Source organism: Podarcis erhardii, assembly GCF_964252035.2.
Source record: "Podarcis erhardii genome assembly, chromosome: 4".
Classification (NCBI taxonomy): domain Eukaryota; kingdom Metazoa; phylum Chordata; class Lepidosauria; order Squamata; family Lacertidae; genus Podarcis; species Podarcis erhardii.
In genome coordinates this window covers 248,843-275,508 of record NC_138508.1, presented here as the reverse complement: position 1 = coordinate 275,508, position 26,666 = coordinate 248,843, and the positions used below count along the sequence as shown (strand labels likewise).

General features: G+C 54.6%; 3 protein-coding genes across 6 annotated transcripts in view; 2 read left to right on the top strand and 1 right to left on the bottom strand.

The window, feature by feature from the left end:
- Positions 1-2,833: 2,833 nt before the first annotated feature.
- ARFIP2 (ARF interacting protein 2) lies at positions 2,834-10,180 on the bottom strand. 2 transcript variants are annotated; one of them, XM_081860606.1, is made up of 9 exons: positions 10,098-10,180; positions 7,696-7,803; positions 7,203-7,311; positions 6,694-6,789; positions 6,368-6,483; positions 5,609-5,830; positions 5,094-5,251; positions 4,769-4,943; positions 2,834-4,467 (listed from the first exon to the last, which is right to left on the bottom strand). In XM_081860606.1, the coding sequence occupies exons 2-9, from the start codon at positions 7,792-7,794 to the stop codon at positions 4,312-4,314; spliced, it is 1,131 nt and encodes a 376-aa protein (XP_081716732.1). In that variant the 5' UTR covers positions 7,795-7,803; positions 10,098-10,180; the 3' UTR covers positions 2,834-4,311. The 2 variants fall into 2 exon arrangements, with proteins under 2 accessions (XP_081716732.1, XP_081716733.1); XM_081860607.1 differs by lacking the exon at positions 6,694-6,789.
- A 15-nt stretch (positions 10,181-10,195) lies between these two features.
- TIMM10B (translocase of inner mitochondrial membrane 10B) lies at positions 10,196-10,837 on the top strand (the record flags this gene model as incomplete). Its single annotated transcript, XM_081859519.1, has 3 exons — positions 10,196-10,302; positions 10,467-10,562; positions 10,664-10,837. Exons 1-3 carry the CDS (start codon positions 10,270-10,272, stop codon positions 10,835-10,837), a joined length of 303 nt encoding a protein of 100 aa, XP_081715645.1. The 5' UTR covers positions 10,196-10,269.
- Positions 10,838-19,842: 9,005 nt separating this feature from the next.
- Positions 19,843-26,666, top strand: part of DNHD1 (dynein heavy chain domain 1) — a 60,588-nt gene continuing 53,764 nt past the window's right edge. For all 3 annotated transcript variants that reach the window (XM_081859967.1, XM_081859966.1, XM_081859965.1), the window contains exons 1-6: positions 19,843-19,892; positions 22,429-23,107; positions 23,196-23,384; positions 24,049-24,252; positions 24,564-24,674; positions 24,780-24,936. In XM_081859967.1, the coding sequence (XP_081716093.1) occupies positions 19,862-19,892; positions 22,429-23,107; positions 23,196-23,384; positions 24,049-24,252; positions 24,564-24,674; positions 24,780-24,936 (1,371 nt within the window). In that variant the 5' untranslated portion in view covers positions 19,843-19,861. The remainder of the gene's footprint in view (positions 19,893-22,428; positions 23,108-23,195; positions 23,385-24,048; positions 24,253-24,563; positions 24,675-24,779; positions 24,937-26,666) is intronic.

Genomic DNA, 26,666 nt, shown 5'->3' with positions numbered 1-26,666 from the left:
CCTTTCCAAGGAACCGAGATATGGAGGGGGGGGGGTCTGTTTCTTGGAGCTCTCCCTATAGTGCCCCCACCAACCAAGGCCTTTGGGGTGGAGGCTGTGGGGCTCCTGCTTCTAGCACCACTTAGGAGTCCTCTCCTGCCCGAGCCCCACAAGTGTTCCTCTCCCCCCTGCCCCCTCTTTTTGGGCCTGCAATAGGTGAGGGAGTCCGGGGGGGGGCTGCCAATTTGTGAAGGAACCTCAGGCATTTCATGGTGAGGCTGTCGCTGATCTCAGAGATTGCAGGTAGCAGGATTCCTCTTGTTATGATATCCTGTTGTTGCAATCTTGAATTTGCCCCCTCCTCTTTCAGAGCCATCCAAGCTGGTGACCCCCCCCCCGGCCTCCCGTGGGAGGGAGTTCCATAGCTTAACTGTGCTGCACGAAGGACTTTGTCCTGCATCCGTTGATGGCCCCGTGTTCCCAAAACACACTAGGAGCTCAGCTGGTGTATACTGCAGATCAGGAAAGACGCCAAGAAGCAGCTATTGGAGGCAAGGCGGCTTCCCTTGGGAAATGAAGTCTTGTCCAAATGAAACAAACTTTCACAAAAAACAAAACAAAACAGGTGCAAGCAGACAGAAAGGGCTGGCAAAACTGAATCCGAGGAGCACATTGCTGAAAACATTAAGAGCAACAACAAGTTCTTTAAATGTATTAGTAGCAGCTCTGGTGGCAGTTGGACCCTGGGATGACCAGGGAGTCCAAGGTGTGCCAGAGGAGGATAAGGAGATTGCAGTGAAGCTGCAGCATAAGATACAGGGCAGAGCCCAGTGCCTGGACTAACATTTGCAGGAAGGTCGTCCAAGGAACTGAGGCAGGAAGCAGCAATGAGAGGTGAATTCTAGGCCCACAGACAAAAGAGAAACTGACCCACTCAAGGATTCTCTAAGAATTCAAATGTGAAACTGTCAATTGTCTTTTTTTAAAAATGTACCCCGTCCCTTGGATCAGCCTGCATGCCCGAGAACTGGAAAGCACCCAATGCAAGACCAATTTTTAAAAAGGGATTCAGGGGGATCCTGGAAATTACAGTCCAACTACACCAGAAAAGTGGTGGCCAAGCATTGTTAAAGATAGAATAAGCAAATGTACAGTGGTACCTCGGGTTACAGATGCTTCAGGTTACAGACTCCACTAACCCAGAAATAGTACCTCGGGTTAAGAACTTTGCTTCAGGATGAGAACAGAAATCGTGCTCTGGTGATGTGGCAGCAGCAGGAGGCCCCATTAGCTAAAGTGGTACCTCAGGTTAAGAACAGTTTCAGGTTAAGAATGGACCTCCAGAACGAATTAAGTACTTAACCTGCGGTACCACTGTATACCGGTAAATGAACAAGCTGTGGGCAACAAGGCATTTCTTCTAGCAGGGCGGGGGGGGGGTGCCCTGCTCCAGTGTCTCCCCCAACAGGCAGATGCTGGGCTCTCTCCTGTCAGAGGCAACATCCCTCTGGCTCCCAGAAGCGGCCACAGGAGGAGCAGGTACTGGTCGCTGGCTGCCCAAGAGCAGGATACTGGACTGGTGCTTCTTATGGTCAAGTATCCTGGTGTGTGTGTGTGTGTGTGTGTGTGTGCGCGCGCGCATGCTCTCTCTATCCACTTTCTCCACACCACGCATAATTTTAGACACCTCTTCCAAGTCCCTTTACTAGTCTTTTTTAAAAACTGAACTCAAGAGAGCACTCCAGCTCTTTGCTCAAAGGGAGGTGCTCCACGAGTGCCAGGCTTGGCAGGTCCTTGTGTCCCCCACGGGACAAGTCTCCCAGGTGGAAGAGGGGGGGGCAGGGGCCAGATCAGGACCGCCAGCACAGAGACACCCCCCCCCCTTGGGCACCTGCCTGGCTGCGGCAGGAACTGGATTACATTGAGCTGGGGGGGGGGCAACCTTGCAGGAGCCACACAAGTGTGGGCAGGACAAGAGGAGTGACAAATCATGCAAAAACCAGAGACACCCCCCTCCCCAGGCAACAAAGAGGCTTTACGTTGGACGCTTGGGTGCAACGCAGCTTGCGCAAGTCTGCACAGGAAAGAGGGAGTCCCAGCGCTGTCCCTGCGCTCCTCCCCTCTTGAGCCGAGCTCCCTGCTGCTCAGGCCACTTCCTAGGTTGCATCCTGTTCAACAGTTCCTCCCACTTCTCTCTCAAACCTCAAGAGGTCACCTTGGCACTATTCTGAGAACAAAGGAGCCAGCACAGCTGCCTTGGCTTTCTCCAGATTAGCTAGTTGAGGCTGGACCTGGGCCCTGGGCCCTGGCCCCTCCAAGCTCTGTGCTTACCGTAAGCTCCTTTGCTGCTTTCCCGACATCTCTGTGCGCCAGCAAAGGCCAGCCGGCTCCCTCGCCTGGACCTGCACCCTCCCAGGAAGAGGAAGACTTCGCTCTTCCCTACTCCCCCCCCCCCTTTCTCAAAGCCCCATCCCACCCATGCCACAGAGAAGCAGGGAGCAGGGCCAGTGAGGGATGGGAGGCCTGGAGAGCTGCCTTTGGCCACCAGGCCTGAGCATTCCCACCCTGGAAATAGGTCTGAGGCCTGATCCCGCAGGGCTCCTGCTCTCCCCCACCAGGCTAAGAACCCTCTGTCTGCCTGCCTCTTAGGGGCCCTAGACATGCACTCCAGGGGGTCCTGCCGGTGCCACGGGGCAGCCAGCTGGGCTTGAGGAATGGCAGTCCACTCTCAGGTCAGCTGAGGCAGCTTTGGCCAGCTCTCTTGCCCCCCCCCCCCCGTGTGCCCCAGAGGGAATCCCCCCGCAGAAGAAGGTCTGTCCGGAGAAGGGATCGCCACATAAGAGCTTTTCTCCAGTTAGAAAGAGAACATTGCACTTTATTTCTACGCAACCCTTTTGATTGTCTCCAAGGTCACCAGCTCCTCCTCCTCCTGGATCTCTCCATCATTCCTTAGTAATGGAAGTCATGCTTCTTCGACTGAAACGCAAGAGACTACATGGGGCAGGGGGCCTCGGCTGCTGTTCTGGAGCTGGGGGAGCCCGGAAGGAGGAGCCAGGGGGTCTCTCAAGGGGGCGGGCAGGAGCCCCTTCTGGAAGGGAGCCTTGTGAGGGCATCTGGCTGACCCCCAGGGGAGAGAGGCAGGCCCTCCCTGGCCCCCCGCTTCCTCCAATGCAGCGGCCAGACCAGGCAGGCTTCAATGGAGAGACAAGCAGGGGAGGAGGATAGAATGAGAAAGGACCCAAAGGGTTTTCTACTCCAACCCCTTGCAATATGGGGGTCTTGCTGGGCACCTCCTCCTGCTGCCTGCCTGTACCCCCCACCCCACACAGATCAAGAGGAATGATGGGGGGCCCCTGCCACAGAGTAGGAGTGTGCCAGGCTGAGTCAGGCTCCCCTGGCGTCAGCAACAGGAGCGTGGCAGGCTCTGATTCGTACCGTTTATTCTGGAATCTTTACAGAGTGGGTTGGGGGACCCAGCAGGGAGAAGCAGCCATTCCTTCACCTGGTGCCCCCCTGCCACCCCCCCCATGGAGCCCCCTCACCTAGGAACACAACACAGGGGTACTGGCCGTAAAACACACACACACACACACACACACACACGCACACATCCCCCCCTCCCCGCAAGGCTGAAGCCATGCTACTTTTTGGTCCATACTGGGAGGGGGAGCAATCCCAGCTTGGGATCCTCACATTCATCCCCCACCCCAATAGCAGCACATCCAGACTGAGGCCTCCTGCGCACAGCCCCCCCCCCAATTTGGAGCACAAGTAGGGAGAGGTCATAGCTGCCCAAACGCAGGACCCCCACTTCACCCCCCCCCATGAAAAAAGTACTGGAGCAGAACAGCAGCTGGGGGCCAGAGGATGACACCCCCCCCTCTGTTTATGCCAGCAAGGGGGGCAAGAAATGTGTAGTGTGGGGCTGGAGCTGCCTTGTGGCAAGAGGGAGAACCCCGCGTCCCCCTCTCCCCAAAATGCCAGCCCCTCTTTTGTGGCTGTTTCCCACTGTCACCACCATGGAGTGTGTCCAAAGTGCCGGCCCGGGTGGCCTGGAGGAGGTGGTGGAGACGGGGGCCCCTTCTCCAGAGCCAAGAGCAAAATCTGGGGTGGGGGGAGAGTCCCCTGCCCCTCAAGCAGCCGCAGGGAAAGCTGGTGGGGGGGGGGAGGAGAGACTGTTTCTGCCGGACAGGGCCCCCTCCTCACCCGGCCTGCCTCTTCTGCTCCAGAGGGGGGCGAGGGGGCGCCGGAGCTCAGCCCCCTCCCCGCAGAGTCCAGGTCCATGACGGGAGCAGGGAGCCAGGGAGGGGGCCGGGGGAGGGGGCTGGCAGTTCACGGCTCCTCCAGCCACGAGGGCTTCTCTGCTCCGGGGCTCTTCAGCTTGACGTTGAAGTGCTTCAGCGTCTGCTCCAGCTGCTGCTGGTTGCCGGCAAAGTAGGCCGAGATGGCGTTGTGGAAGAGCAGCAGCTGCTTGTGCATCACCTTCACCTGCAACGGGGGGGGGGCGTGAGAGGAGCCACCTGGAGCAGGCCAGGAGCCCCCAGGGGCCAGCCGCGCATCTCAGGGGGCCGCAGGGCATCACTGCTTCCGCAGTTCAGCTCTGTGCTGCGTGAAGGACTTTCTGTTCTCCGCCCCCCACCCAAGGAAGCCCCCCTTGCGCCCCTCTTGGACTCTTCTTGCCTGGCCTTGAAGCAGAAGCCAGGAATGCTCTGGCTGGGATTCCTGGACCCAGGCATGAAGGAGAGGCCAGTGTGGGAGGCCTCGGACCAGGAGCCCCCCCCTCACCCACCTTGTTCTCCTCCAAGAACTTCAGCTTGACGGCCACGTCTGCCCGCAGCTTCTCGTACTTGGCGCGGTGGGCCTGGAAGTGGGCCTGGGCGACGTCCAGGCGGCAGAGGGTGCTGGCGTCCCGAGGGCCCAAGTTCAGCTCCTCCAGGTCCGTGCGGTAGGCGTCATACTCCAGCCTGCACGAGGGGGGGGGGAGTGTCAAAGCAGCGGCACAACTCCCACCCCTGGCGCCCCCCGAAAAGAGGCACCCACTGGCAGCGGAGCATCTGCCGAGCCCTGCCTGGAGCCCCCCCCCCGCTTCTCCTCCCCCCTGCTTGCAGCCCCACCTGGCCGTCTCGTACTGCTTGACGGTCATGAGAGTGTCCTCCATGGTCTTGTTGACCAGCGTGTTGATGCTGGAGACGAAGAAGTTGACGGCCCCCAGAAGGGTCTCCCCGTTCTTGCACAGCAGCTTCTGGGTCTCTGCGTTGTAGCCAAACTCCTCCTGCAGGGGGTGGGGGACTTGAAAAGGGGGCTGACCATCCCGGACCCCCCACAAGCCAGCCCCCAAAGGCAAGAGACCCCCCCGAACTTGAGAGCCCAAGGGCAGTCTGCTGGATCAAGCCTTGATGGCTCTCTCCTGCCCCACACATTTGCCCAATCCTCTTTCAAAGCCCTCCAGGCGGGGGGCCATTCCTGGGGTGCATGTGGCTGCCTTGTGGCTGGAGCTGCTCTCCTGCCAGGCAGGACGTTTGCTTCCGATGCCCTTGGAAACGGCCCCAGAGGCAGGACAGGGGCTCTGCCTGGCATCTGGGCCATCCTGCCTCCCCCCTGCCCAAAGGACGTGGGGCGCACTCCCCACCTGGAGCTCTGGGGACTTCTGGCTGAGGTCGGAGAAGGTGTCGGCCAGGGCGTGCTGCGTCTGCACCAGGCTGTAGAAGTGGTTGGTGAGGGCCCTGGCCAGGCCCAGGACGCCCTCGTACTTGCGCTTGGTGTCCCGCAGGAGCTCAATCTGCGTCTCCAGCTCCAGGTCGACGGTCCGAGAGCCCCTCCCAAAGCGCTCCGAGATAAGCTGCTTTGTGCACTGCGGAGGGAGAAGAGGAGGGGCAGCTGGGGGGGCCCTCACCCGGAGCGAAAGATCCCCTCACCCTGCAGCGGGTTGGGCTAGATGACCCCTGGGGTCCCTTCCCAGGATCACTAAAGCTGCCCAAGGGACTTAAAACAGCAAGGGTATGTGGGCGTGCGGAGCTCAGCTGCCAGATGGAGGAAGAGCAGGTGTCCTGGAAAGCCTTGTCCAGGGGCCACAGCTGAAAAGGCCGCCCCTCTCTTCCTGCCCTCTGGGATAGGGGCCAAGGGTCTCCTTGGGTGGGTGCTGACCAGTGGCTTAGTGGCTGCCCCCTGCCTTTTGCAGCCGCCTCCCAAGGCAGCCCCCAAAGCAGGGCACTGAGGGCTCCAGAAGGCGGAGAAAATGCTGTGCAGACTTGCTGGTGGGCCAAAAGGGATTGATCCAGAAGCAAGAGACCGATCCATGTGAGGAAGAGGGCACCTCCCTGGTTCAGGCTGAGCCCCACCAGCGCCCCCTCTTCCTGGGGCTGAGCACAACACACACACCCCCGCTCACCTTGTAGGTGTTGATGCCCCACTTCTTGACGACATCAAACTTCTCCACCGCGATGCCCCGCGTGGCCTCCTCGCCTGCCAGGGCCGGGTTGGAGTGCGGCTGGTGCAAATTGGAACCTGCAAGGGCCGAGCAGGCAGGGGGCCTCCTGAGCAGAGGGAAGGGGCAGGTCCCTCAATGCTCCGAAGGCCGAGCTGCCCCATGGAGGAGGGAGGACGGAAAGAGGGGCAGGGAAAACATCTTTTCGTCTCGCCTACATTCCCCTGGAAGCCTGCACCCCAACCGCTCCCACGGGAGGGGGGCTTTTGGGGGCAGGGATAGGGCAATACCTGAGGCAGCAAGAGCCTGGCTGGCTATCCGGCTGGCAGCCGACGGGCTGGGGGAGATGAGCGGTCTTCGGGGTGGGTGAGATGGAGCAAGAGAGCCTGAAATGGAGGGGGCCCAAGGCAGGGCAGAGATGGGCACCGGGCAGGGTGGGGAGGAGGAGGGAGGGAGCCATGGAGGGGGTGCAGGATAACACAGGGGGGTTGATGAGCTGCGGCAGACATGGACAGGGTGGCATGAGCACACGATGCCAGGCTCCCAGAGGAGCACGAGGTGGGCATAGTTCCCCAGGCACGGTGCTGGCTGAGCTACGTGCCTTCCTCATCCCTGGGGGTCAGGGGAAAGGGAGGCTGCAGGAGGCCCATCTCAAAGGAGGGGGGTAGAGGGAGGGGCCTTGCTGACGGGAGCTTGGCCGAGGGACGCCCTTCGCGGGCAGGCGGGGCTCAGCTGGGGGCAGACCCTGGTCCCCTCCCCGCGCAGAGAGCAGCACGGCGATTCTCTTGGGCTGCCTGACCTTTCATGGCGCTGGTGGGGATGATGCCCTCGGCGGTGCCCCCATAGCCCCCGGAAACAATGCTGGTCTCGTTCAGGTTGGGCCCCGACACCATCACCTGCTGGAGGTCCTGCAGCGGGAGAAAGGGAACGTGGCAGAGCCCAGCCCGAGGGGAGGGGGCTCAGGCAGGCCCAGCGGCGTCCCCTCAACTGGGGTGGCTGCTCTGCAGAAGGGCCTGGTTCCCCAAAATCAGTGGCCTGTGGGGAACCAGCATTTGAACGGGGGCGGGGGGGGGGGCAGGAACTGCCTCCCTTGCAGCTAGGAGTCAAACTGGACTGCTAGAATGGGGGTGGGGGCCCCTTCAGGCAAGTGAACCGTCCCACTTCCTCCCCTGCCCGATAACCATCAGAGCTCAGCTTACAGAGCCCCTCTGAAATCTCCCCCTTGCAAGCCACACACACTGCGCCCGGGACATCAGTGGACCCCCCCCCCATTCTTACCCCCTCCCCGTTACCTGCTCCAGGCCATCGTCCTCAGCGAGACGCCGGGAGTCTCCGTTGCCATGGATTGGGATCTCCATGGTGGCTGCTTTGCTCATCAGCCCGTCAGTCATGCTCAGGGTCTGGAGGGGCCAGGAAAAAAGAGGGGCTCAGGCGCCAGGGGCAGAGGAAGGGGCTCCACTGTCCACACACCCCGTAGACCCTCACCCCACACGCTGGTCCCGGTCAATAGATAAGGCAGCCTGGACCCTTCTGCCCCCTCCTGCGAAGCCCCCACAACCAGCCAAGATGCCCTCCTCCTGACAGCCTCCTTGCCCCCCAATGCCTGGGCGGGGGCTGGCAGCAAGAGCAAAGTGCAGCAGGAGACCCCGGGGCAGACACCCCCAGGGAGGGGCATTTTTGTCTTCAGGAGCAAAGAGCTGCCTTCCGATGGCCCCAGGCGGACGCCACTTCCCAGACCTGCTCTGCTGAGCATGCCAGTCTTGTTCCCTGACGCCTGGATTTGGCCAGTGGGCCACCTGGGCCAAGAGGAGCCTGCGGGAAACCAGGGAGCACAAGGGGAGCACCACGTTGGGAACCCTCCCAGTGCCAAGCTCCCTTCTTTCTCTCCCTCCTTTGCGAGGCCCCCTTTGCGTTCTCAGGTGCGACTGGAACCACCGTTTGAAGAAAAAGCAAAGTGGGCCTGGTTTCCCCATCAATGTACCAAAAAGCCTTTCTTGGAAAGAGAAAAGAATGTGCTACCTGCTAACTGGCAGCCCCCTAATGCCAACTCCACCCCATCACTCCCTGCAGCCCCTGAAACCCCATAGATTCCCAGCAAAACCCCACAGAGAAAGCAGCTTCCTGGACTGCCCTCAGCCTCACTCGGCATTTTCTTCTCCCAAATGCAGGAAGGAGACGAGAACAGGCCCAGCACACCTGGGAGGCACATGGACAGACCAGCAAGGCGGCAGGAGGCCCCCACTTACCACCCTTCTTCACTCCAGAAACTAAGAGAACCACCTACAGCCAGGGCGGGTCTGGGCCAGCTCAGAAAGTTGAACAATAGTGCCAGGAAGAATGCCACCCCCCAGGGGGCATTCCAGCACAAAACATGTCGCCTTCCTAGTGGCACCAGCCTCATCCAGGAACCGGGGGGGGGGGCCTTCAACAGGAACCTGCCAGAATGAGCTCTGGCTTGCCCAGCATACGGACGCAGGGGGGCAGCCCCCAAGACGCGTCTTGTCTCTCAATACCTGGGCTTCCCCCTTCCTGGGCAGCCGCTCCCCTTGGGCAGAAGTTGTGTGGGATGACAAGTCCTGCCCACGGGCCCAGCACACTGTGCCACAGGCAGAGATGCCACACTACCCGTCCCATGTGCCTGAGGCAGGGAAGGAGCCCCAGACGCAGCACACAGCATCAGCTCAAGGGAGCCAAATCCGGGGGGGGGGGCATCAGCCCACAACCCTCCAAAGCAGAACTGGTGGGGGCAGCAGCACCTCCTGCAAGCTCACCCAGATGGGGCCCAATGCTGCCCCTCCCCCCCTTCTTGCTGGAACCTCAGTCCCCCCCCCCATGCAGAACTGGCGGGCAGTCATGGTGTGTCACCTCCCAGTGTCCCGTTGGCACGTACATTGGGGTGGGGGTGGGGTGAGGGGGAACAGCTCCCTCCCCCCTCCAGGAACATGCAGAATTTCCAGGCTGGCGGTTGACGTGGCCACCGAGGAGCCTTGGCAGGAAGGGCAGGGCCAGGGGCCAGGTTTGCTTTGGGGTATTTGCTTAATACTGTGGGTTTTCTTGGGGAGGGAGTTGGTAAACACCTGTAAAGTGCAATGTATTGTTAGGAACGTCCCTGGGAACCTGCCCACTTGGAGGGCGGAATCTCCTGCCCCACAACCAAGACCCCTCGCCAGGTCTGGCCAGGACCCTCCCTCCCTCCCGCAGCCGAGTCTGAGCAAGACAACCTGCCCAAGGCGCCCCCCCCCCGCACCCTGCCCTGATGGCCTTGCTGGGGAGGGGAGGGGAGGGGAGCCCTTCTGTCCTCCGGGCCTCTTCGCCAGCAGGGACCCCCCAGCCCCCTCTCTGGCCCCCTCCGCCTCCGCGGCAGAGGAGAGCGGAGGGGCGCCCCCTTCGGGCCATGTTCCACCTGCCCCCCCCTCCGGCCCTCAGCCCCAGACCGAGCCGAGCCCCGAGGGCGCCGGCCGGCCGGCCGATGCAGGACCCCTCCCGGAGCAGCCCCGGCCTGGGGGCCCCCGAGGGCGCCCAGGGCCACCGGCGGAGCCCCGAGGGGGACCCGACCCCGCCTCCCGGCCCGCCCGCCCCCCCCGGGCCCCGGCGAGGGCGGGAGGAGGAGGAGGAGGAGGAGAGGAGCCTCCCTCGCCCGGCTCCGGCGCCCGCCCGCTCGCCCGCCCTCCCTCTCCGCGCGGCGGCGGCGCACCTGCCTGGCGGCTCCCGGAGGCTCCGGGGGTCGGATCCGCGTCGGGGCCCGGGCACACCGGAAACGACGTCACGCGCCCCGGCCAGGCCGGAGGAGGAGGGGCCTCGGCCAGGCCGGAAGTGGAGCCGGAAGCCCCGAGAGGAGGAGGAGGAGGAGGAGGAGGAGGAGGAAGATGGAGCAGCAGCAGCAGCAGCAACTGCGCGGCGTGAGAGGCGGGCGGGGGGCGCGGGGGGCGGCGGAGACTCTCTGGCGGGCGACGCGCGTCGGCGGGGCTGCGCGGGGCGCCGGGGGGGGGTCCCTTCCTTCCTTCCTTCCCTCCTTCCCTCCCTCCTTCCTTCCCTCCCTCCCAGCTCGGCCTTGTTGTTGCAGCTGCGCGACTTCCTGCTGGCCTACAACCAGATGACGGAGCTCTGCTTCCAGCGCTGCGTCTCCAACCTGAACTACCGGGCGCTGACCGGCGAGGAGGTGAGCGCTGCCGCCCCGGGAGAGAGGGAGGGAGGGAGGGAAGCGGGACCCCGAGACCCCGGCCGGGCTGAGCCCCCCCCTCTCTCTCTCCCCCCCCGCAGGAGGGCTGCCTGGAGGGCTGCGCGGGGAAGCTGGTGCGCTCCAACCACCGCCTGATGGCCGCCTACGTCCGCCTGATGCCCTCGCTCGTCCAGCGCCGCATCTCCGACTACGAGGCCGCCGGCCAGGAAGCGGCCCTCCGGCCCGCCGAGCCCGGCGTGGTCAGCGCCTCCTGACGGCCCCTCCGGGCTGCTGGCTCTCTCGGCGCCGCCCGCCCGCCCGGCCGCTTGCCCTCAGAGATGCCCCCCTCGCCGCTGGGCAGCTGCTCCTTCCGGGGCCCATCTCTCCAGGAGCAGCCCAGAGCACACCGTATCGGGGGACAATAAAAGCACTTTCTGGGACGCCTTGTGCGTGAGAATGCTGTGCTGGCCCTCGGCGGTGCTTTCCCTTGTGATCTCCATGCCGCTTGCCTGAAGGGAGCCCTGGGGTGGGGTGGCCTCAACCAGCTGCTCCTGGACACTTAAGCTTGAGAGCAGAGCTTCTTCGCCTCCAGGTTCAGCCCCCCCTCCACCGCCTGCTATTCCAAGTTCTGATTTGACACGGTGGGTGCTGAGCAGGGTGGGCCCCTGAGGAAAGAGTTTGCTGGGAATTCTGGTGCTGTGGCCACCACAGCGTGGCTTGTGGGTATGGAGGAGGGAACTGAATGGACTCTGCCACATGAGCCGTGACCCCCTGAAGCAGGGATGGTGCCGCTTCATGTGGACCAAATGCAGGTTGGTGTTTGTGTGGCATTTGGAGATGTGCCCCCCCCCCCAGTTCCATCAAGCATTTGGCAAAAGAAATCGTGGATGTCCAAGAGCAGAGCACACAATGCAGGGCTGCTCCTGCGCCAAAGGCTCTCTCAAGAAGGACCATCGTAGCCCAGGAGCAGGGGAAATGCTGTGCATACAGAAGGTCCCAAGTTCAATCCCTGCTGGCTCACAGAGACCTCTGCCTGGAACCCCTAAGAGCAGATGCTTGTCAGTGGGGCTGGTACTACTATAAATAATTTAATTATTTGTGCCCCACCCATCTGACTGGGTTGCCCCAGCTACTCTGGGCAGCTTCCAGCAGAATAGAAAAACACAGTGAGACAGTAAACATTAAAAACGTCCCAATACAGGGCTGCCTTCAGATATCTTCTAAAAGTAGCATAGTTCTTTATCTCCTTGGCATCTGATGAAAGGGCGTTCCAGAGGGAGGACGCCACTGTCTTAAAGGCCCCCTGCTGCCCAGGTCAGCTCTAACACTTTGAATAGTGCTTGGAAACATACTGGGAGGCTGTGAAGATGCATTAGGACTGGTATATTATGGTCCCAGCGGCTGCTCCCAGTCGCCAGTGTAGTTGCCGCATTCTGGATTGTATTTTCCATGACATAGAGTGCATGCATTAGTCCAAGCAGGAGATAACCAGAGCATGTACCAGAACTTCTTAGCTGTTGCCCCTTGGTAGGCTGGACATTGAGCTCCAACCCATGTTCAGTCTGATTCAGAATGGTTGCTTCATTGCCCTCATTCCCAGGGAAAACCATGGGGCCACCTAAGCTCCATGCAGTGGGCCAATGCACCAACTCTCTATAAGGCGGCTACCTCCTGTATTCCTGCGTAGAGCCACCTGGTACAGTAAGGTGGCGCTGGCCCTTTTTCCAGAAGCCAATGGGACTGCAGTCATTCGTGGGAGTATGGGGGGGGGGCAGCAGATGCAGTCAGGGAGAACCCCACCTTCCTCTGACTCTTCCAGACCTACAGCTCCTTGTGTGGGAAATGGTCTCGAGCCTTTTGGATCAGGGCTTGTCGGACCTGGAAGAGGGTAAGGGGAACACAAGATACGGCTTCTTTTTTAATAATATTTTTATTAATTTTACATTTTATAATATTTAAACACATATTTGCTATCCACTTTACTTCTTTTGCTCATACGAGCCTGTCAACTTCCCTCCCGCCCGCCTCATGGTTTTCAAAATTCATTCGTATATCATAGCATTGTTACGGAAAAATCTAGGTGTGAGGCTGCTCAGTCCCCCAGCTGGTCGAGCGGAGCCCGTGGGTCCCTGCAGAATAAAGGAAGGAGTCCAGCCACCAACCAGAAGAAATAGCTGTAGACCAAAGTTTATTGCGCAACAGGTTCAAAGAGGAATTTTGAACCCTGAGGATGGGGTGACAAGGACTTTTAAAACTTTCCCACCATATCCCAGAATACAGTTCGTACAGCATCATTGCTACATCACTAACATGTCACAAAAGGGGAGGGGTAGACAGGGGTTACACTGGTACAAGATTAGCATAAGCAGACATGGCAGGGCAAGACTCAGGTATAAGATTAGCACAGGCAAACACCTCTGAAGTCCCACCACCCAAAGTACAATACAACTTTGCATGTCTGGCCCCTTGGCAAGTTTGGTGATGGGATTAGGCTTTCCTTGGCCAACAATCAGCTCAGCAATTGTCACCTCTGGAAACTTCCTGGAGTCCTTTTTCAAGGGGAAAGTAGCTTTGGAATGGAGGAAACCGGCAAAGGACTTGATTTTATATTATTTTTAAAGCTAGGTCTCAGGAGCTGAGGCACAGGGAAGATGGGAGATGGAGAGCGAGGGGGAGGAATCCGAAGGGAGCATAGGAGGGGACAGTGGTCCGAGGGATTCCATGAGCCTCTCCAGTGAATCGGAAGATTCACAGAAGGGAGCGCCAGTGGCCAGGGGCAGGGGGGTCCCAAGGGGAACGCCCCAGGAGCAAGGGGGCAGCAGGGACTCCCAGAGCAGTAGTTGGAAATCAGGACCAGCTTCCCCACCAGAGCAGAGTGGGGGGGAAGAGTCCCAGGCATCGGGGCCAGTGCTTTCCCCACCAGGGAGAGGAGACGAGGCAGAGTCTACCACGCCTCCCTCGGAGAGTCGGACAACGGAAGGGAGGTCAGATCCGGCCAGTGTCACGGAAGAGGGAAGCAGTGATAGAAGTAGTGTAACGGTTAGGAGAAAGGTCACTGGGTTGGCACGAGAAGCAAGTTCAAATGTACAGGAGCGCGGGACAGCAGAGAGTGAGGATTGGGAACCGGGTCCTAAAGCACGCCGGAGGCAGGGGGAGGAGCTAAGTGACTCAGCGTCAGAAGAGTCCAGAAAGGGCAATGCCCCAGAGGGCAGGAGGACCCGGAGGAGAAGAGAGCAGCGCAGGAGGTGGAGCAGGGCTAGGATCTTAAACTGGTGTGGAAGGGGCGGAGACTCAGACGGGACTTTGCCGATCTAGAGTCTAGACGTAGGGCTGCACGCTCTGGCTTTGAAATGGAAATTAAACTTCAATAAAGACTTTTGTACATAACATCAGCCTGGCGTTGGTCCTCTGTGAGCTGGGACCTAGAGGCAGCTCTGACACTAGGTAACTTCCCTGAGCTATCATAGAATCATAGAGTTGGAAGAGACCACAAGGGCCATCGAGTCCAACCCCCTGCCAAGAAGGAAACACCATCAGAGCACTCCTGACATATGGTTGTCAAGCCTCTGCTTAAAGACCTCCAAAGAAGGAGACTCCACCACACACCTTGGCAGCAAATTCCACTGTCGAACAGCTCTTACTGTCAGGAAGTTCTTCCTAATGTTTAGGTGCAATCTTTTTTCTTGTAGTTTGGAACCATTGCTCCGTGTCCGCTTCTCTGGAGCAGCAGAAAACAACCTTTCTCCCTCCTCTATGTGACATCCTTTTATATATTTGAACATGACTATCATATCACCCCTTAACTTCCTCTTCTCCAGGCTAAACATGCCCAGCTCCCTTAGCCGTTCCTCATAAGGCATAGTTTCCAGGCCTTTGACCATTTTGGTTGCCCTCCTCTGGACACGTTCCAGTTTGTCAGTGTCCTTCTTGAACTGTGGTGCCCAGAACTGGACACAGTACTCCAGGTGAGGTCTGACCAGAGCAGAATACAGTGGCACTATTACTTCCCTTGAACTAGATGCAATACTCCTATTGATGCAGCCCAGAATTGCATTGGCTTTTTTAGCTGCCGCGTCACACTGTTGGCTCATGTCAAGTTTGTGGTCAACCAAGACTCCTAGATCCTTTTCACATGTACTGCTCTCAAGCCAGGTGTCACCCATCTTGTATTTGTGCCTCTCATTTTTTTTGCCCAAGTGCAATACTTTACATTTCTCCCTATTAAAATTCATCTTGTTTGTTTTGGCCCAGTTCTCTAATCTGTCAAGGTCGTTTTGAAGTGTGATCCTGTCCTCTGGGGTGTTAGCCACCCCTCCCAGTTTGGTGTCATCTGCAAATTTGATCAGGATGCCCTTGAGTCCATCATCCAAGTCGTTGATAAAGATGTTGAATAAGACCGGGCCCAAGACAGAACCCTGTGGCACCCCACTAGTCACTCTTCTCCAGGATGAAGAGGAACCATTGATGAGCACCTTTTGGGTTCAGTCAGTCAGCCAGTTACAAATCCACTGAGTGGTAGCATAGTCAAGACCGCATTTTACCAGCTTCTTTACAAGAATATCATGGGGCACCTTGTCAAATGCCTTGCTGAAATCAAGGTAGGCTACATCCACTGCATTCCCTTCATCTACCAGGCTTGTAATTCTGTCAAAAAACGAGATCAGGTTAGTCTGACACGACTTATTTTTCAGAAATCCATGCTGACTATTGGTGATCACAGTATTCCTTTCTAGGTGCTCACAAACTGTTTGCTTAATGATCTGCTCCAGAATCTTCCCTGGTATTGATGTCAGACTGACTGGGCGATAATTATTTGGGTCCTCTCTTTTCCCCTTTTTGAAAATAGGGACAACATTTGCCCTCCTCCAGTCTGCCGGGACTTTGCCTGTTCTCCAGGAATTCTCAAAGATGACTGCCAGTGGTTCTGAGATCACATCTGCCAGTTCTTTTAATACTCTTGGATGCAGTTCATCTGGCCCTGGAGACTTGAATACATCTAAACTAGCCAAGTATTCTTGTACTATCTCCTTAGTTATTCTGGGCTGTGTTTCCTCTGCTGAATCATTTGCTCCAAATTCTTCAGGTCGGGCGTTGTTTTCTTTATCGGAGAAGACTGAGTCAAAGAAGGCATTGAGGAGTTCAGCCCTTTCTGTGTCCCCTGTTTGCATTTCACCATCTTCTCCTCTGAGTGACCCCACTGTTTCTTTGTTCTTCCTTTTGCTACGAACATACCCATAAAAGCCTTTTTTGTTGCTTTTAACCTCTCTAGCAAGCCGGAGTTCATTCTGTGCTTTAGCTTTTCTGACTTTGTGTCTACACGTGCTGGCTATTTGTTTGAATTCCTCTTTGGTGCTTTCCCCCCTTTTCCATTTTTTGTACACATCCTTTTTTAATCTTAACTCAGTTAAAAGTTCTTTAGATCGCCACCCTGGCTTCTTTAGGCACCTTCCATCTTTCCGTCTCATTGGTATTGCCTGAAGTTGTGCTTTTACTATCTCCCTCTTAACAAACTCCCAGCCATCATGAACTCCCTTTCCTTTTAGTATTACTGTCCATGGGATCTCACCCAGCACTTCCCTAAGTTTTATGAAGTCGGCTTTCTTAAAGTCAAGAAATTGAGTCCTAGTATGCTTGGCTGCTCCTTTCCGCTGTATAGTAAACTTCAGAAGAGCATGATCACTCGCGCCTAATGATCCTTCCACTTCTACCCCACTAACCAGGTCATCAACATTGCTTAGGACCAGATCTAAAATGGCTGTTCCTCTTGTTGCTTCTCCCACTTTCTGGACAATGAAGTTGTCTGCAAGGCCAGTGAGGAATCTGTTTGACCTTATGCTCTTGGCTGAGTTTGACATCCAGCAAATATCCGGGTAATTGAAGTCCCCCATTACTACTATCTCCCTTCCTTTTGCATGCTTGGCCATCTGTTCCAGGAAGGCATCATCTATGTCCTCCGTTTGGCTTGGGGATCTATAGTAAACTCCCACAATGAGGTCCCTGTTATTCATCTCTCCCTTAATTTTGACCCAAATGCTCTCACTTTTGCTTTGAGGTTCTAAATCTTGGATCTCTTCACAGGTATACACATCCCTGACATATAACGCCACTCCTCCTCCTTTCTTGTCTGGTCTGTTTCTCTGAAATAGATTGTAACCCTCCATTATTACATTCCAGTCGTGGGACTTATCCCACCAGGTTTCAGTGATGCCTATTATGTCATATTTAGTTTGCTGTACCAAGAGCTCAAGCTCATCTTGTTTATTACCCATGCTTTGCGCATTAGTGTACAGACATTGAAGACCATTAATCATTCCCCCGTGTCTCTTATTTAAGGATTTTTTCCTCCCACCACTAGGTCTGCGTGCTGTTTGCTCCATTTGGTCTATGACATTTGGATGATCATCTTCATCAATTGATAGACTCCTACCTTCACTGTCTCCCTCCCCCACATTAGTCAGTTTAAAGCCCTCCTGATGAGGTTTCTGAGATTTTTGGCAAAAACATTCCTCCCAACCGTTGTGAGGTGCAGCCCATCGCTTGCCAGAAGTCCATCTTCAAGAAACTGCAGTCCGTGATCTAAGAATCCAAACCGTTCCTGTTTACACCATTTGCAAAGCCAGCTGTTCACTTCCACTATTTTTCTCTCTCTCCCTGGGCCACGTCGTTCAACTGGGAGGACAGATGAGATGACAATTTGTGCATTTAATTGCTTCAATTTCCTGCCCACAGCCTCATAGTCTCTTTTGATCTTCTGGAGGCTATTGCTTGCAGTGTCATTGGTTCCCACATGAACCAAGAGGAAGGGGTATTTGTCAGTGGGTTTTATGATTCCTTGTAGTCGTTCAGTTACATCTTGGATCTTAGCCCCGGGGAGACAGCACACTTCCCGAGACATCTTGTCAGGCCCACAGATCACTGCTTCTGTTCCCCTCAGTAGGGAATCCCCTATCACCACTACACGCCTCCTCTTAGGTTTGGTCGGGGTTCTTCCGTGATCTGTCCGTTCCAAGGTCGCCTGCACATTCCCTGAGGACTGACTTTGCTGCTCGTCTTTATATACCTGATCGACTGTAACGAGGGAGAGATCCTCAAATGGAGTCTGCTCTTCGTCTTCCATTCTAGGGGAGAGGACCTCAAAGTGATTGTGTATTTCTAAACAATCAGAGCGAACCCTGGGCCTCCTACTTCTTTGAGTCACGTTTCTCCATATATCTGGCTCCTGTGTTGGTGAACTAGCCTCCTTCTCAGGGGAGTCCCCTGTCTCCTCCTTGGTGGAGACGGTGTGCTCTGTTGCTTCCAAGAAGAGCTCCAGCTCTCTAATTCTTTGGAGCGTAGCCACACGTTCCTCCAGTTGCTGGACTTTGTCTTTTAAGAGGGCAATCAACATGCAATTGCTGCAGGTAAAGCTGCCTGCAACCTTTGGCAAGATGGCAAACATTGTGCAGGAACCGCAGGCGACTGCAGCTGTTCCCTCACTCTCCATCTTGAGAACGTGTCATTGGGGCTGGCTACAGTGGTCCTCCATCATAAGAAGCGTGCAGACAGGACAAGTAATTCCCCCCCCAAAAAACCCTAGGTCTCCCCCAACAAACGTTTGAGACTAGCTCCCCTAAATCTAAAGAAACACACACAGGAGAAAACCCTTTTTGCTCCTTCTTCAGCCGCTGCCCTACAAGCTCTGATAAGCTCCTCCCACAGCTAATCACCTACCTCAACAGAAACCCTGCCCCCTCTGACCTTTGCACAGGGAGAGCAGCTAATCAGCCACAAGAAACACACACAGGAGAAAACCCTTTTTGCTCCTTCTTCAGCCGCTGCCCTACAAGCTCAAGTTGAAAGGATACATTCAGGCATAATATTTGTAACATTTAACTTTAAGGATGTGCCCCCCCCCCGTAATTTCCGTAACAGCATTTATGCATTTTCCATTTTACGTTTCATTCAGAATATCACAATTTTAAAATAAATATAAAAGGGTAGTGACAATTATCAATACAAGTCTTCTTACAACCCTGCTAGTGTCGTTAATTGCTTACAATGGCCCTTCAAGTATTTAATAAATTTACTCCAGTCTTTTTGGAAACCTTGATCACATTGGTTTCGGATTTTTCCGGTCAGCTTTGCCAATTCTGCAAAGTCCATCATCTTCATCTGCCACTCTTCTTTCGTTGGTATTTCTTCTTGCTTCCATTTTGGGGTTAAAAGGATTCTTGCTGCAGTTGTTGCATGCATAAACAGTTTTTGATCACCCTATGGCATCTCTTCACTCACTAGACACAATAAAAATGCTTCTGGCTTTTTAACAAAGGTGTACTTACACATTTTCTTTAACTCATTATATATCATTTCCCAATACGCTTTTACCTTGTTACAGTTCCACCACATATGTTGTAAGTTCCCTTCTTTTTCTTTACATTTCCAACACTCCTTATTTCTTGTCCTATACATTTTAGCAAGTTTAGTTGGTGTTAGATACCATCTATACATCATTTTCATAACATTTTCCTTTAATGCACTACATGTGGTGAATTTGATTCCTTCATTCCATAACCTTTCCCATGATTCCAACTGAATATTAGATCCAAAATCTTTAGCCCATTGTATCATTACCATTTTCACCTCTTCATCTTTGGTATGCCATTCCAATAATTTGTACATTTTCGATAATATTTTCCTTTTATCATCCAATAGCTCTATCTCCAGCCTGGATCTTGTTGTATCAAAACCATTCTTTTTATCCTCAACGAACACATCATTTAACTGATGATATTGCAACCAATCCGTCATTAACTCATTTCTTCAAATGTTTTTAATTTTGACTTATTTTCTACCTCGATCAATAAATCTCTATACGTGGCACACTTTCCTTTCATGTTTAGTCTTTTCCCCGCTTTTGCTTCAGTTGGCTTCTAGCTAGGGAAGTTCTGTGGTCCAAGGCAAAACTCCTGCCTTCCCACGAGAAAGCCTGCCAGTGCCAGGACCCTGGGCAGGGAGAGATCCCGGGAGAAGCGCCGGGAGAGGACAGGCGGGATCCTGCTCTGGAGCTGAGCAAGGAGCTCGGCAAGGGGGGTTCCAGACCAGACCCTGCGCGCCAGCTGCCCAGTCCGGCGCCGCCTCGCCCTCCGCTGGAGGCCGGTCCCCCGAAGGTGCGGGCAGCCTCGGCGGCCAGGACGGGACTTTCCGAAGGGACCCGGAGGCGGGGCGAGTCTAGGCATCCCCGGGGCCACGGAGCGCCGGCCGTTGGGCGCCCCTAGCAACGCGTCCCGCGCGCCCTCGCCGCCCCTCGCCCCGACGACGCCATGGAGCCCTGCGCCCCCGACGCCCTGCCGAGTAAGGGGCGCCCCCCCCCCGGGCAGGGGCAGAGGGTCCTTCCTCCGGGCTCCTCGGGGGGCGTCTCTCTCCCTCTTGCTTCCTTGGGGCGGCCTTGGAGCCCCCCCCACGCCCTCCTCGGGGCAAGTGCCCCAAATGAGAAACTCTCCCGGGAAGTGCAGGGGTTGGTCTAGTCCGGCAAGTGGCCCTGGGAGATCAGGGCTGCAGCTGCACGGCGGCCAGTTCCTTTGTCGCGTGGGAAGGGACCCCGAGGGTCATCTAGTCCACCCCCTGCAGTGCAGGGATCTCAACATGCAGCTCCCCATCCACCTGGAAACCAGACCATACCCTGCCTTAGCTTTGAGCTAGCACGTTCGTTGGTGCACCACTGTTGTTGTTGTTGTTGTTGTTGTTGTTGTTGAGTCGTTTAGTCGTGTCTGACTCTTCGTGACCCCCTGGACCAGAGCACGCCAGGCCCTCCTGTCTTCCACTGCCTCCCTCATGCTGGTAGCTTCAAGAACACGTCCCATCATCTCGTCCTCCGTTGTCCCCTTCTCCTTCTGCCCTCCATCTTTCCCAGCATCAGGGTCTATTCCAGGGAGTCTTCTCTTCTCCTGAGGTGGGCAAAGTCTTGGAGCCTCAGCTTCAGGATCTGTCCTTCCAGTGAGCACTCAGGGCTGATTTCCTTCCGAATGGAGAGGTTGGATCTTCTTGCAGTCCATGGGGCTCTCAAGAGTCTCCTCCAGCACCAGAATTCAAAAGCATCAATTCTTCGACGATCAGCCTTCTTTATGGTCCAGCTTTCACTTCCATACATCACTACTGGGAAAACCATGGCTTTAACTATACAGACCTTTGTTGGCAAGGTGATGTCTCTGCTTTTTAAGACACTGTCTAAGTTTGCCATTGCCTTTCTCCCAATGAGCAGGCGTCTTTTAATTTCATGACTGCTGTCACCATCTGCAGTGATCATGGAACCCAAGAAAGTAAAATCTCTCACTACCTCCATTTCTTCCCCTTCTATTTGCCAGGAGGTGATGGGACCAGTGGCCATGATCGTCGTTTTTTTGATGTTGAGCTTCACACCATATTTTGTGCTCTCCTCTTTCACCCTCATTAAGAGGTTCTTTAATTCCTCCTCACTTTCTGCCATCAAGGTTGTGTCATCTGCATATCTGAAGTTGATATTTCTTCCGGCGATCTTAATTCCGGCTTGGGATTCATCCAGCCCAGCCTTTCGCATGATGAATTCTGCATATAAGTTAAATAAGCAGGGAGACAATATGCAGCCTTGTCGTATTCCTTTCCCAATTTTGAACCAATCCATTGTTCCCTATCCAGTTCTAACTGTAGCTTCTTGTCCCACATAGAGATTTCTCAGGAGACAGATGAGGTGATCAGGCACTCCCATTTCTTTAAGAACTTGCCATAGTTTGCTGTGGTCAACATAGTCAAAGGCTTTTGCATAGTCAATGAAGCAGAAGTAGATGTCGTTCTGGAACTCTCTAGCTTTCTCCATAATCCAGCACATGTTTGCAATTTGGTCTCTGGTTCCTCTGCCCCTTTGAAATCCAGCCTGCACTTCTGGGAGTTCTCGGTCCACATACTGCTTAAGCCTGCCTTGTAGAATTTTAAGCATAACCTTGCTAGCGTGTGAAATGAGTGCAATTGTGCGGCAGTTGGAGCATTCTTTGGCACTGCCCTTCTTTGGGATTGGGATGTAGACTGATCTTCTCCAATCCTCTGGCCACTGCTGAGTTTTCCAAACTTGCTGGCATATTGAGTGTAGCACCTTGACAGCATCATCATTTAAAATTTTAAATAGTTCAGCTGGAATATCATCACTTCCACTGGCCTTGTTATTTGCAGTGCTTTCTAAGGCCCATTTGATTTCACTCTCCAGGATGTCTGGCTCAAGGTCAGCAACCCCACTACCTGGGGTGTACGAGACATCCATATCTTTCTGGTATAATTCCTCTGTGTATTCTTGCCACCTCTTCTTGATGTCTTCTGCTTCTGTTAGGTCCTTTCCACTTTTGTCCTTTATTATGGTACACCACTAGAGGGCCTTGTTTGTTTGTTTGTTTGTTTTCCTAAAAGTCATAAAAACCTCAAAGTGGTTCTAACCCTAGCCCAAGCGCCCCCTGCTCACCTGGCTGTTACACCTGAAAGCTGGGTGTGAGCTGGGCTGGAAGCAAGCTGCAGGCAGCAGCTGAGCGACAGAGCCAAGGTTGTGACTATGGAAGGATGAGCCCCTCTGTCTTCGGGACAGGTGGCAATAAGCCCTATATATCATAAAGGCACCAGAGTCTCTCCTGTCCCTCACTCTCAGGAAACCCAGCCATGGGCAAGCACTGCAACCCCATGAATCCCACAGCTTGCAGGTTGGGGTGGCGATGACTGAAAAGCCGTGCAAAGGGGGAGAAACGTCCTCGCCTGGTGCTGAAGGCCCCTATTGCTCATCCCCAGAGGCCCCTTTTCCTGGCTGTGCTCTGCCAGGCCTGAAGAGGGCTGTTCTGAGGTGGTCCTCACCCATCCCCTTTGTGTCTCTCGGCAGGCAGGCAGATGCCCAGCAGCCCAGCCCAGCAGGAGGACCATTCCTGGGCCCGCGCCCTCCGCCGCCGCCTGGCTACCCAGATCCAGGAAGCTGGGCATGCGGAGCCCAAGGATGTGGACGCGCTTGTGGCGGAGCTGACCGCCGTCTTCCGCACGGTCCTGGAGAGAAGCAGTCGCCGGGCCTGGCTTCGCATGATGGAGGCGCTGCGGCTGATCACCCCCTTCCAGCAGCTGCTGTCGAGGCGGGCAGAGCTGGCCCCCTACCTGGAGGGCCTCTATTTCCAGTTCCGCAGCAGCCAGGCCATGGTTTCTGACCTAGATATTCTGGGGTCCATCTGGCGGGCCTTCCCCACGGACTGTGCTGTGTTGTGGGCTGACCCACGAGAATTTTGCCCCCGAGAGCCTAAGGAAATAGCCAAGCAGCTGCCCTCCAGCAGAGAGCCAGTCTTTCTGGGCCAATCCTGCCCTTTTGCGATGGAATGGGTAGCGGCTGGGGCCTCTGGCATGCTGCAGCCAGATCCCGTGTCCCTCCAGGAGCTGCAGAGATGTGTGGGGCAAGTCGGCAAGCAGGTGGCTCAAGAGGAGACCCCCCGACCCGGCAGCCTTGGCCTCATGCCTCTAACTCTAGCTGCAGATGTGCCAACAGAATTCCCCTGTGCTATTCCAAGCCGGGCTGCAGGGTAAGGCCTCCCCAAGCCAGCTTGGCTCACCCCGGGGCATTTCTGCTGACAAATGTCCTACAGATGTTTCTTTCCAATTTTGATGCAGGCCCTCCCTAGAGCCACGCAAAGAAAGCCCAGGACCGCCTACAGTGCCCAAGAAGAGAGCCGGGGCAGCACGAGACAGAGGAGGAGAAATGGTGTCGAGTCTTGAGGCAGCTGAGCTCTTTGCAAGGAAGCGCCATTTGGGGGAAATAAGTTTCATTTACTTCAACGTTGCCCAGAACCGGCACTTCAGGTACCCCTGTTTTCTTGCCCTGGCTGGCAGTCCCATCATGCAAGTGGGTCCCCCTCCCTCCCTCCTTTGCTGGGGGGAGGGAGCGGGAAAGGAGGTGAATTCTGCTCTGTCTGCCCAGCCCTGTCTTGCCTCCTCTCCCCAGGGTCTTCTCAGAGGCCTTTCCCAGCTTTGGTCCCCCTAGAGTCTGTAGAATTGAGTCCAGAACCTGAGTCATAGATCCTAGAGACTCTTGAGGACCATTTAGTCCTGCAGTGCAGGAAGATGCAGCTGTCCCGTGCAGGGATTGGACCAGCAACCTTGGCATTCCATGCTCTTCTGGCTGTGATTCAACACTCGCCTGGGCAGTCCCACTGATGGGCACAGCACTTTGTAGAGCTGCATAAGGTTGGGGGGAAAGATTGTAGCTGGGGGGGGGGGACACATACGTTGCATGCAGATGGGCCCAGGAAAGCCCCTTGTCAGCGTTGACAGCGCTGAACTCGATAGACCCGTGGTCTGGCTTGACAAATAAGGCAGCTTCCTGAGTTTCTGTCTCTTCCTTGAGCTTCCAGGAAAAGCCTGACAGCAGAGAGGGCAGGACGGAGCAAAGGGGGCGTGGATGCCCTGCTTTGCTTCTCTGGGGGTTGGTGGACTGGCTCCTGCAACTCTCTTCCCCTTTTCGCAGGCCTTATGACCTGGTGGCTGTTCCCAAGCGTCTGGTCAACCCTCAGCACTACATTTTCTCCCCTTTTGGGGTGCTGCATGTGCACCCTGAAGAGGGGTCGGAGGCCTTTTCCCTGGGCGAATTGCACCGGCAGGCCGTGCTGTGGCAGCTGTTGCAGTACATCCCCTTCTTCCGGCTTTACTTGGTCCGCAAAGCCTTTGTCCGGTAAGGGGGGGGGGACGAAAAAGTGGCAGGCCAAAGTGATACGGGTGTTGTCCTCCTGCGTTGTGTGGTGGGTCTGGGTTGCTGCCGCTGCAAGAGAGCAAAGGCAGAGAGCGGCTTCCCCAGTCTCAGCGACACGTTTCTGTCTCTCTCATTTTATCGTGCTTTTAATATTCTGTTGGGAGCTGCCCAGAGTGGCTGGGGAAACCCAGCCAGATGGGCGGGGTATAAATAATTATTCTTATTCTTATTCTTATTCTTATTCTTATTCTTATTCTTATTCTTATTCTTATTATCTACCCACCCCCCGCCAGTTGGTTCGTCAATGTCAAGCACTTGCATTACCTGAAGTGCCGGGAGAAGCTGAGCTTGCAGCTCCTCCACTCGGTGCCCCACTTTGGACTTGCTCTTCTCCACATCTCCAGGTGAGGCGTGGGGGTGGGGAGGCCCTGGAGTGGGGACCCGCTCCCCCTTGGGGGGCCTCTGCTGCTCCTTGGCCCTGGCAGCTGTTCCGCGTCCTTCCTTTGCAGGCTGCTGCTGCAACTCCACTCCATCCACTGGCTGCCCAGAAGCAGAGTCAAGTGCTACACCTTTTCCGATCTCAAGCGTGCCCTGGCCCAGGAGAACAGAAATGCCCAAGGATTGCTCAGCAAATTCCTCCAGCTCTGCTCCTCGGTCTTGCAGTGGGTGAGCACCGGGGTGGGGGGTGGGCCCTCAAGCAGTATCCCTGGGGCTGTGCGGGAGCCGGGAGCCCACGCTCCCTCTGGCAAAGGCTGGGGCAAAATCCCCAGGGTGGCTGGGAGAGGCTTCCCATCCCAGGCTGCTAATTTCCCTGCTAATTTTCAGACGTCTCCTGAAGATCTTGTTATGCCAACAGGTCTATCCAGTCACTTAAACTTGTACAAGTTGAGCCAGTTGTTTTTTATATTTTCCCCTGTTTCTTTAATGGATTTTTGTTTCATTGTCATTTTATATTTTGTTATACACCACCGTGATGTCCTGTTTATTCATTTATTATCTATTTATATTCATTAATTTATATTGATTAATTATTTGTATGTTGCCCTTCATCCGAAGATTGCTTCGCAACATAACAATACAAAATGAGAACACAAGGTACATAGTAAAACAAAAACATCTTCTGATGTTCTTGTTTCTGGGCACATTTGCTGTTTTTACCCAGCAAAGCCCATGAAGGTTTAGGCCCCCAGAATCCCTTCCATGACGTTCTTGAGAGTGACACTGCTAGTGACACCCGGGTTCAAGACTGCCAGTTCCCCAGGGCCAGTGACTTGGGCCACCCTGCTTCATTTTTTTAAAAAAATAATATTTATTACTTTTAAAACTTACAAAAAAGAAAAAGAAGAAAGAAGACAAAAGAACAAAAAAGAACAAAAAAGAACAAAAAAGAACAAAAAAAGAACAAAAAAGAACAAAAAAGAGAAAAAACAATACAATACAATATATAAACTATACAAAACACAACCTTAACACATTAAACTAAACACAATAAACTAAACAAAACAATACAAAAACAATTTAAAAGCATACATCATACCTTTTCCATATTCTATCTTTCATTCCCTTGTTTCATCGACCTCCTCTCACCTCCCTTTTTGTATTCTACTTCTATTAGTTGTCTCAGCAATTCCTTTCCCTCTTTCTCTATTTTCTGTCATATAAATGTCTTAACATATTTTAAATCTTATTTTCCATTAAAACTAGTATACTTATTTAAGCCTAACTCCTTAAAACATTTCCACTAAGGCCATAAAATTTCATTCCAACATTTTTCTATCACTCATTAATTTTACAATATTTCTATATATAAACTTTAAATTTTCCAATCTTCTTCCACCATCTCCTCTCCCCAGTCTCGGACTCTGCCAGTCACTTCCATCAACTCCATACAGTCCATCAACCTGGAGATCTTATGTCCGAGGCTCTTAACTCTTTTCCACGTCCCTTCTGCAGGTCTTCTTCATATTCTTTGATGCTAAAGAGCAGATCTCGGGGAAACTCCGACCTAACGATGCTTTTATTCCTTCTCGACAGGTCAGCCAAATTTCCATAGTTAAAGCTAAGATCCATAAAGTATTTCAGGGCATGTTTCAAGATTCCTCCAAATCCAAAGGCCCACAGAACTCCAATCTCCTCCTGACCCAAGTCCATGTCCCAAAAGTCAGTTAATCCCTGCATGGAGGGATCTTTCCAACTTTCCTTTTCCAGTCCAGGCCGGGCTCCGATCCTCAAAATCTGACTTTTTCTAGTTTCAGTCATAAAAGGCCTCAACTTATAGTCCTCAATTTGCCTCTGTAAGGCTGAGGCTCCCACTTGTATTACTTTAGGTTCGACAACAACAACTTTCTCCTTCTCCTTTTCTACAATTTGTCCTGCTAAAGTAAATTCCTGTACCA

Bases quoted from the DNA above. Each gene is read 5' to 3' on its own strand.
- ARFIP2 (XM_081860606.1), bottom strand. From the start codon at position 7,794: ATGACTGACGGGCTGATGAGCAAAGCAGCCACCATGGAGATCCCAATC. The intron at 6,790-7,202 runs GTCAGGCAGCCC...CCTCCATTTCAG, and splicing joins CCCCACCAGCGCCATGAAAG to GCTCTCTTGCTCCATCTCAC. The intron at 6,484-6,693 runs GTATTGCCCTAT...CGGCCCTTGCAG, and splicing joins CCAGGCTCTTGCTGCCTCAG to GTTCCAATTTGCACCAGCCG.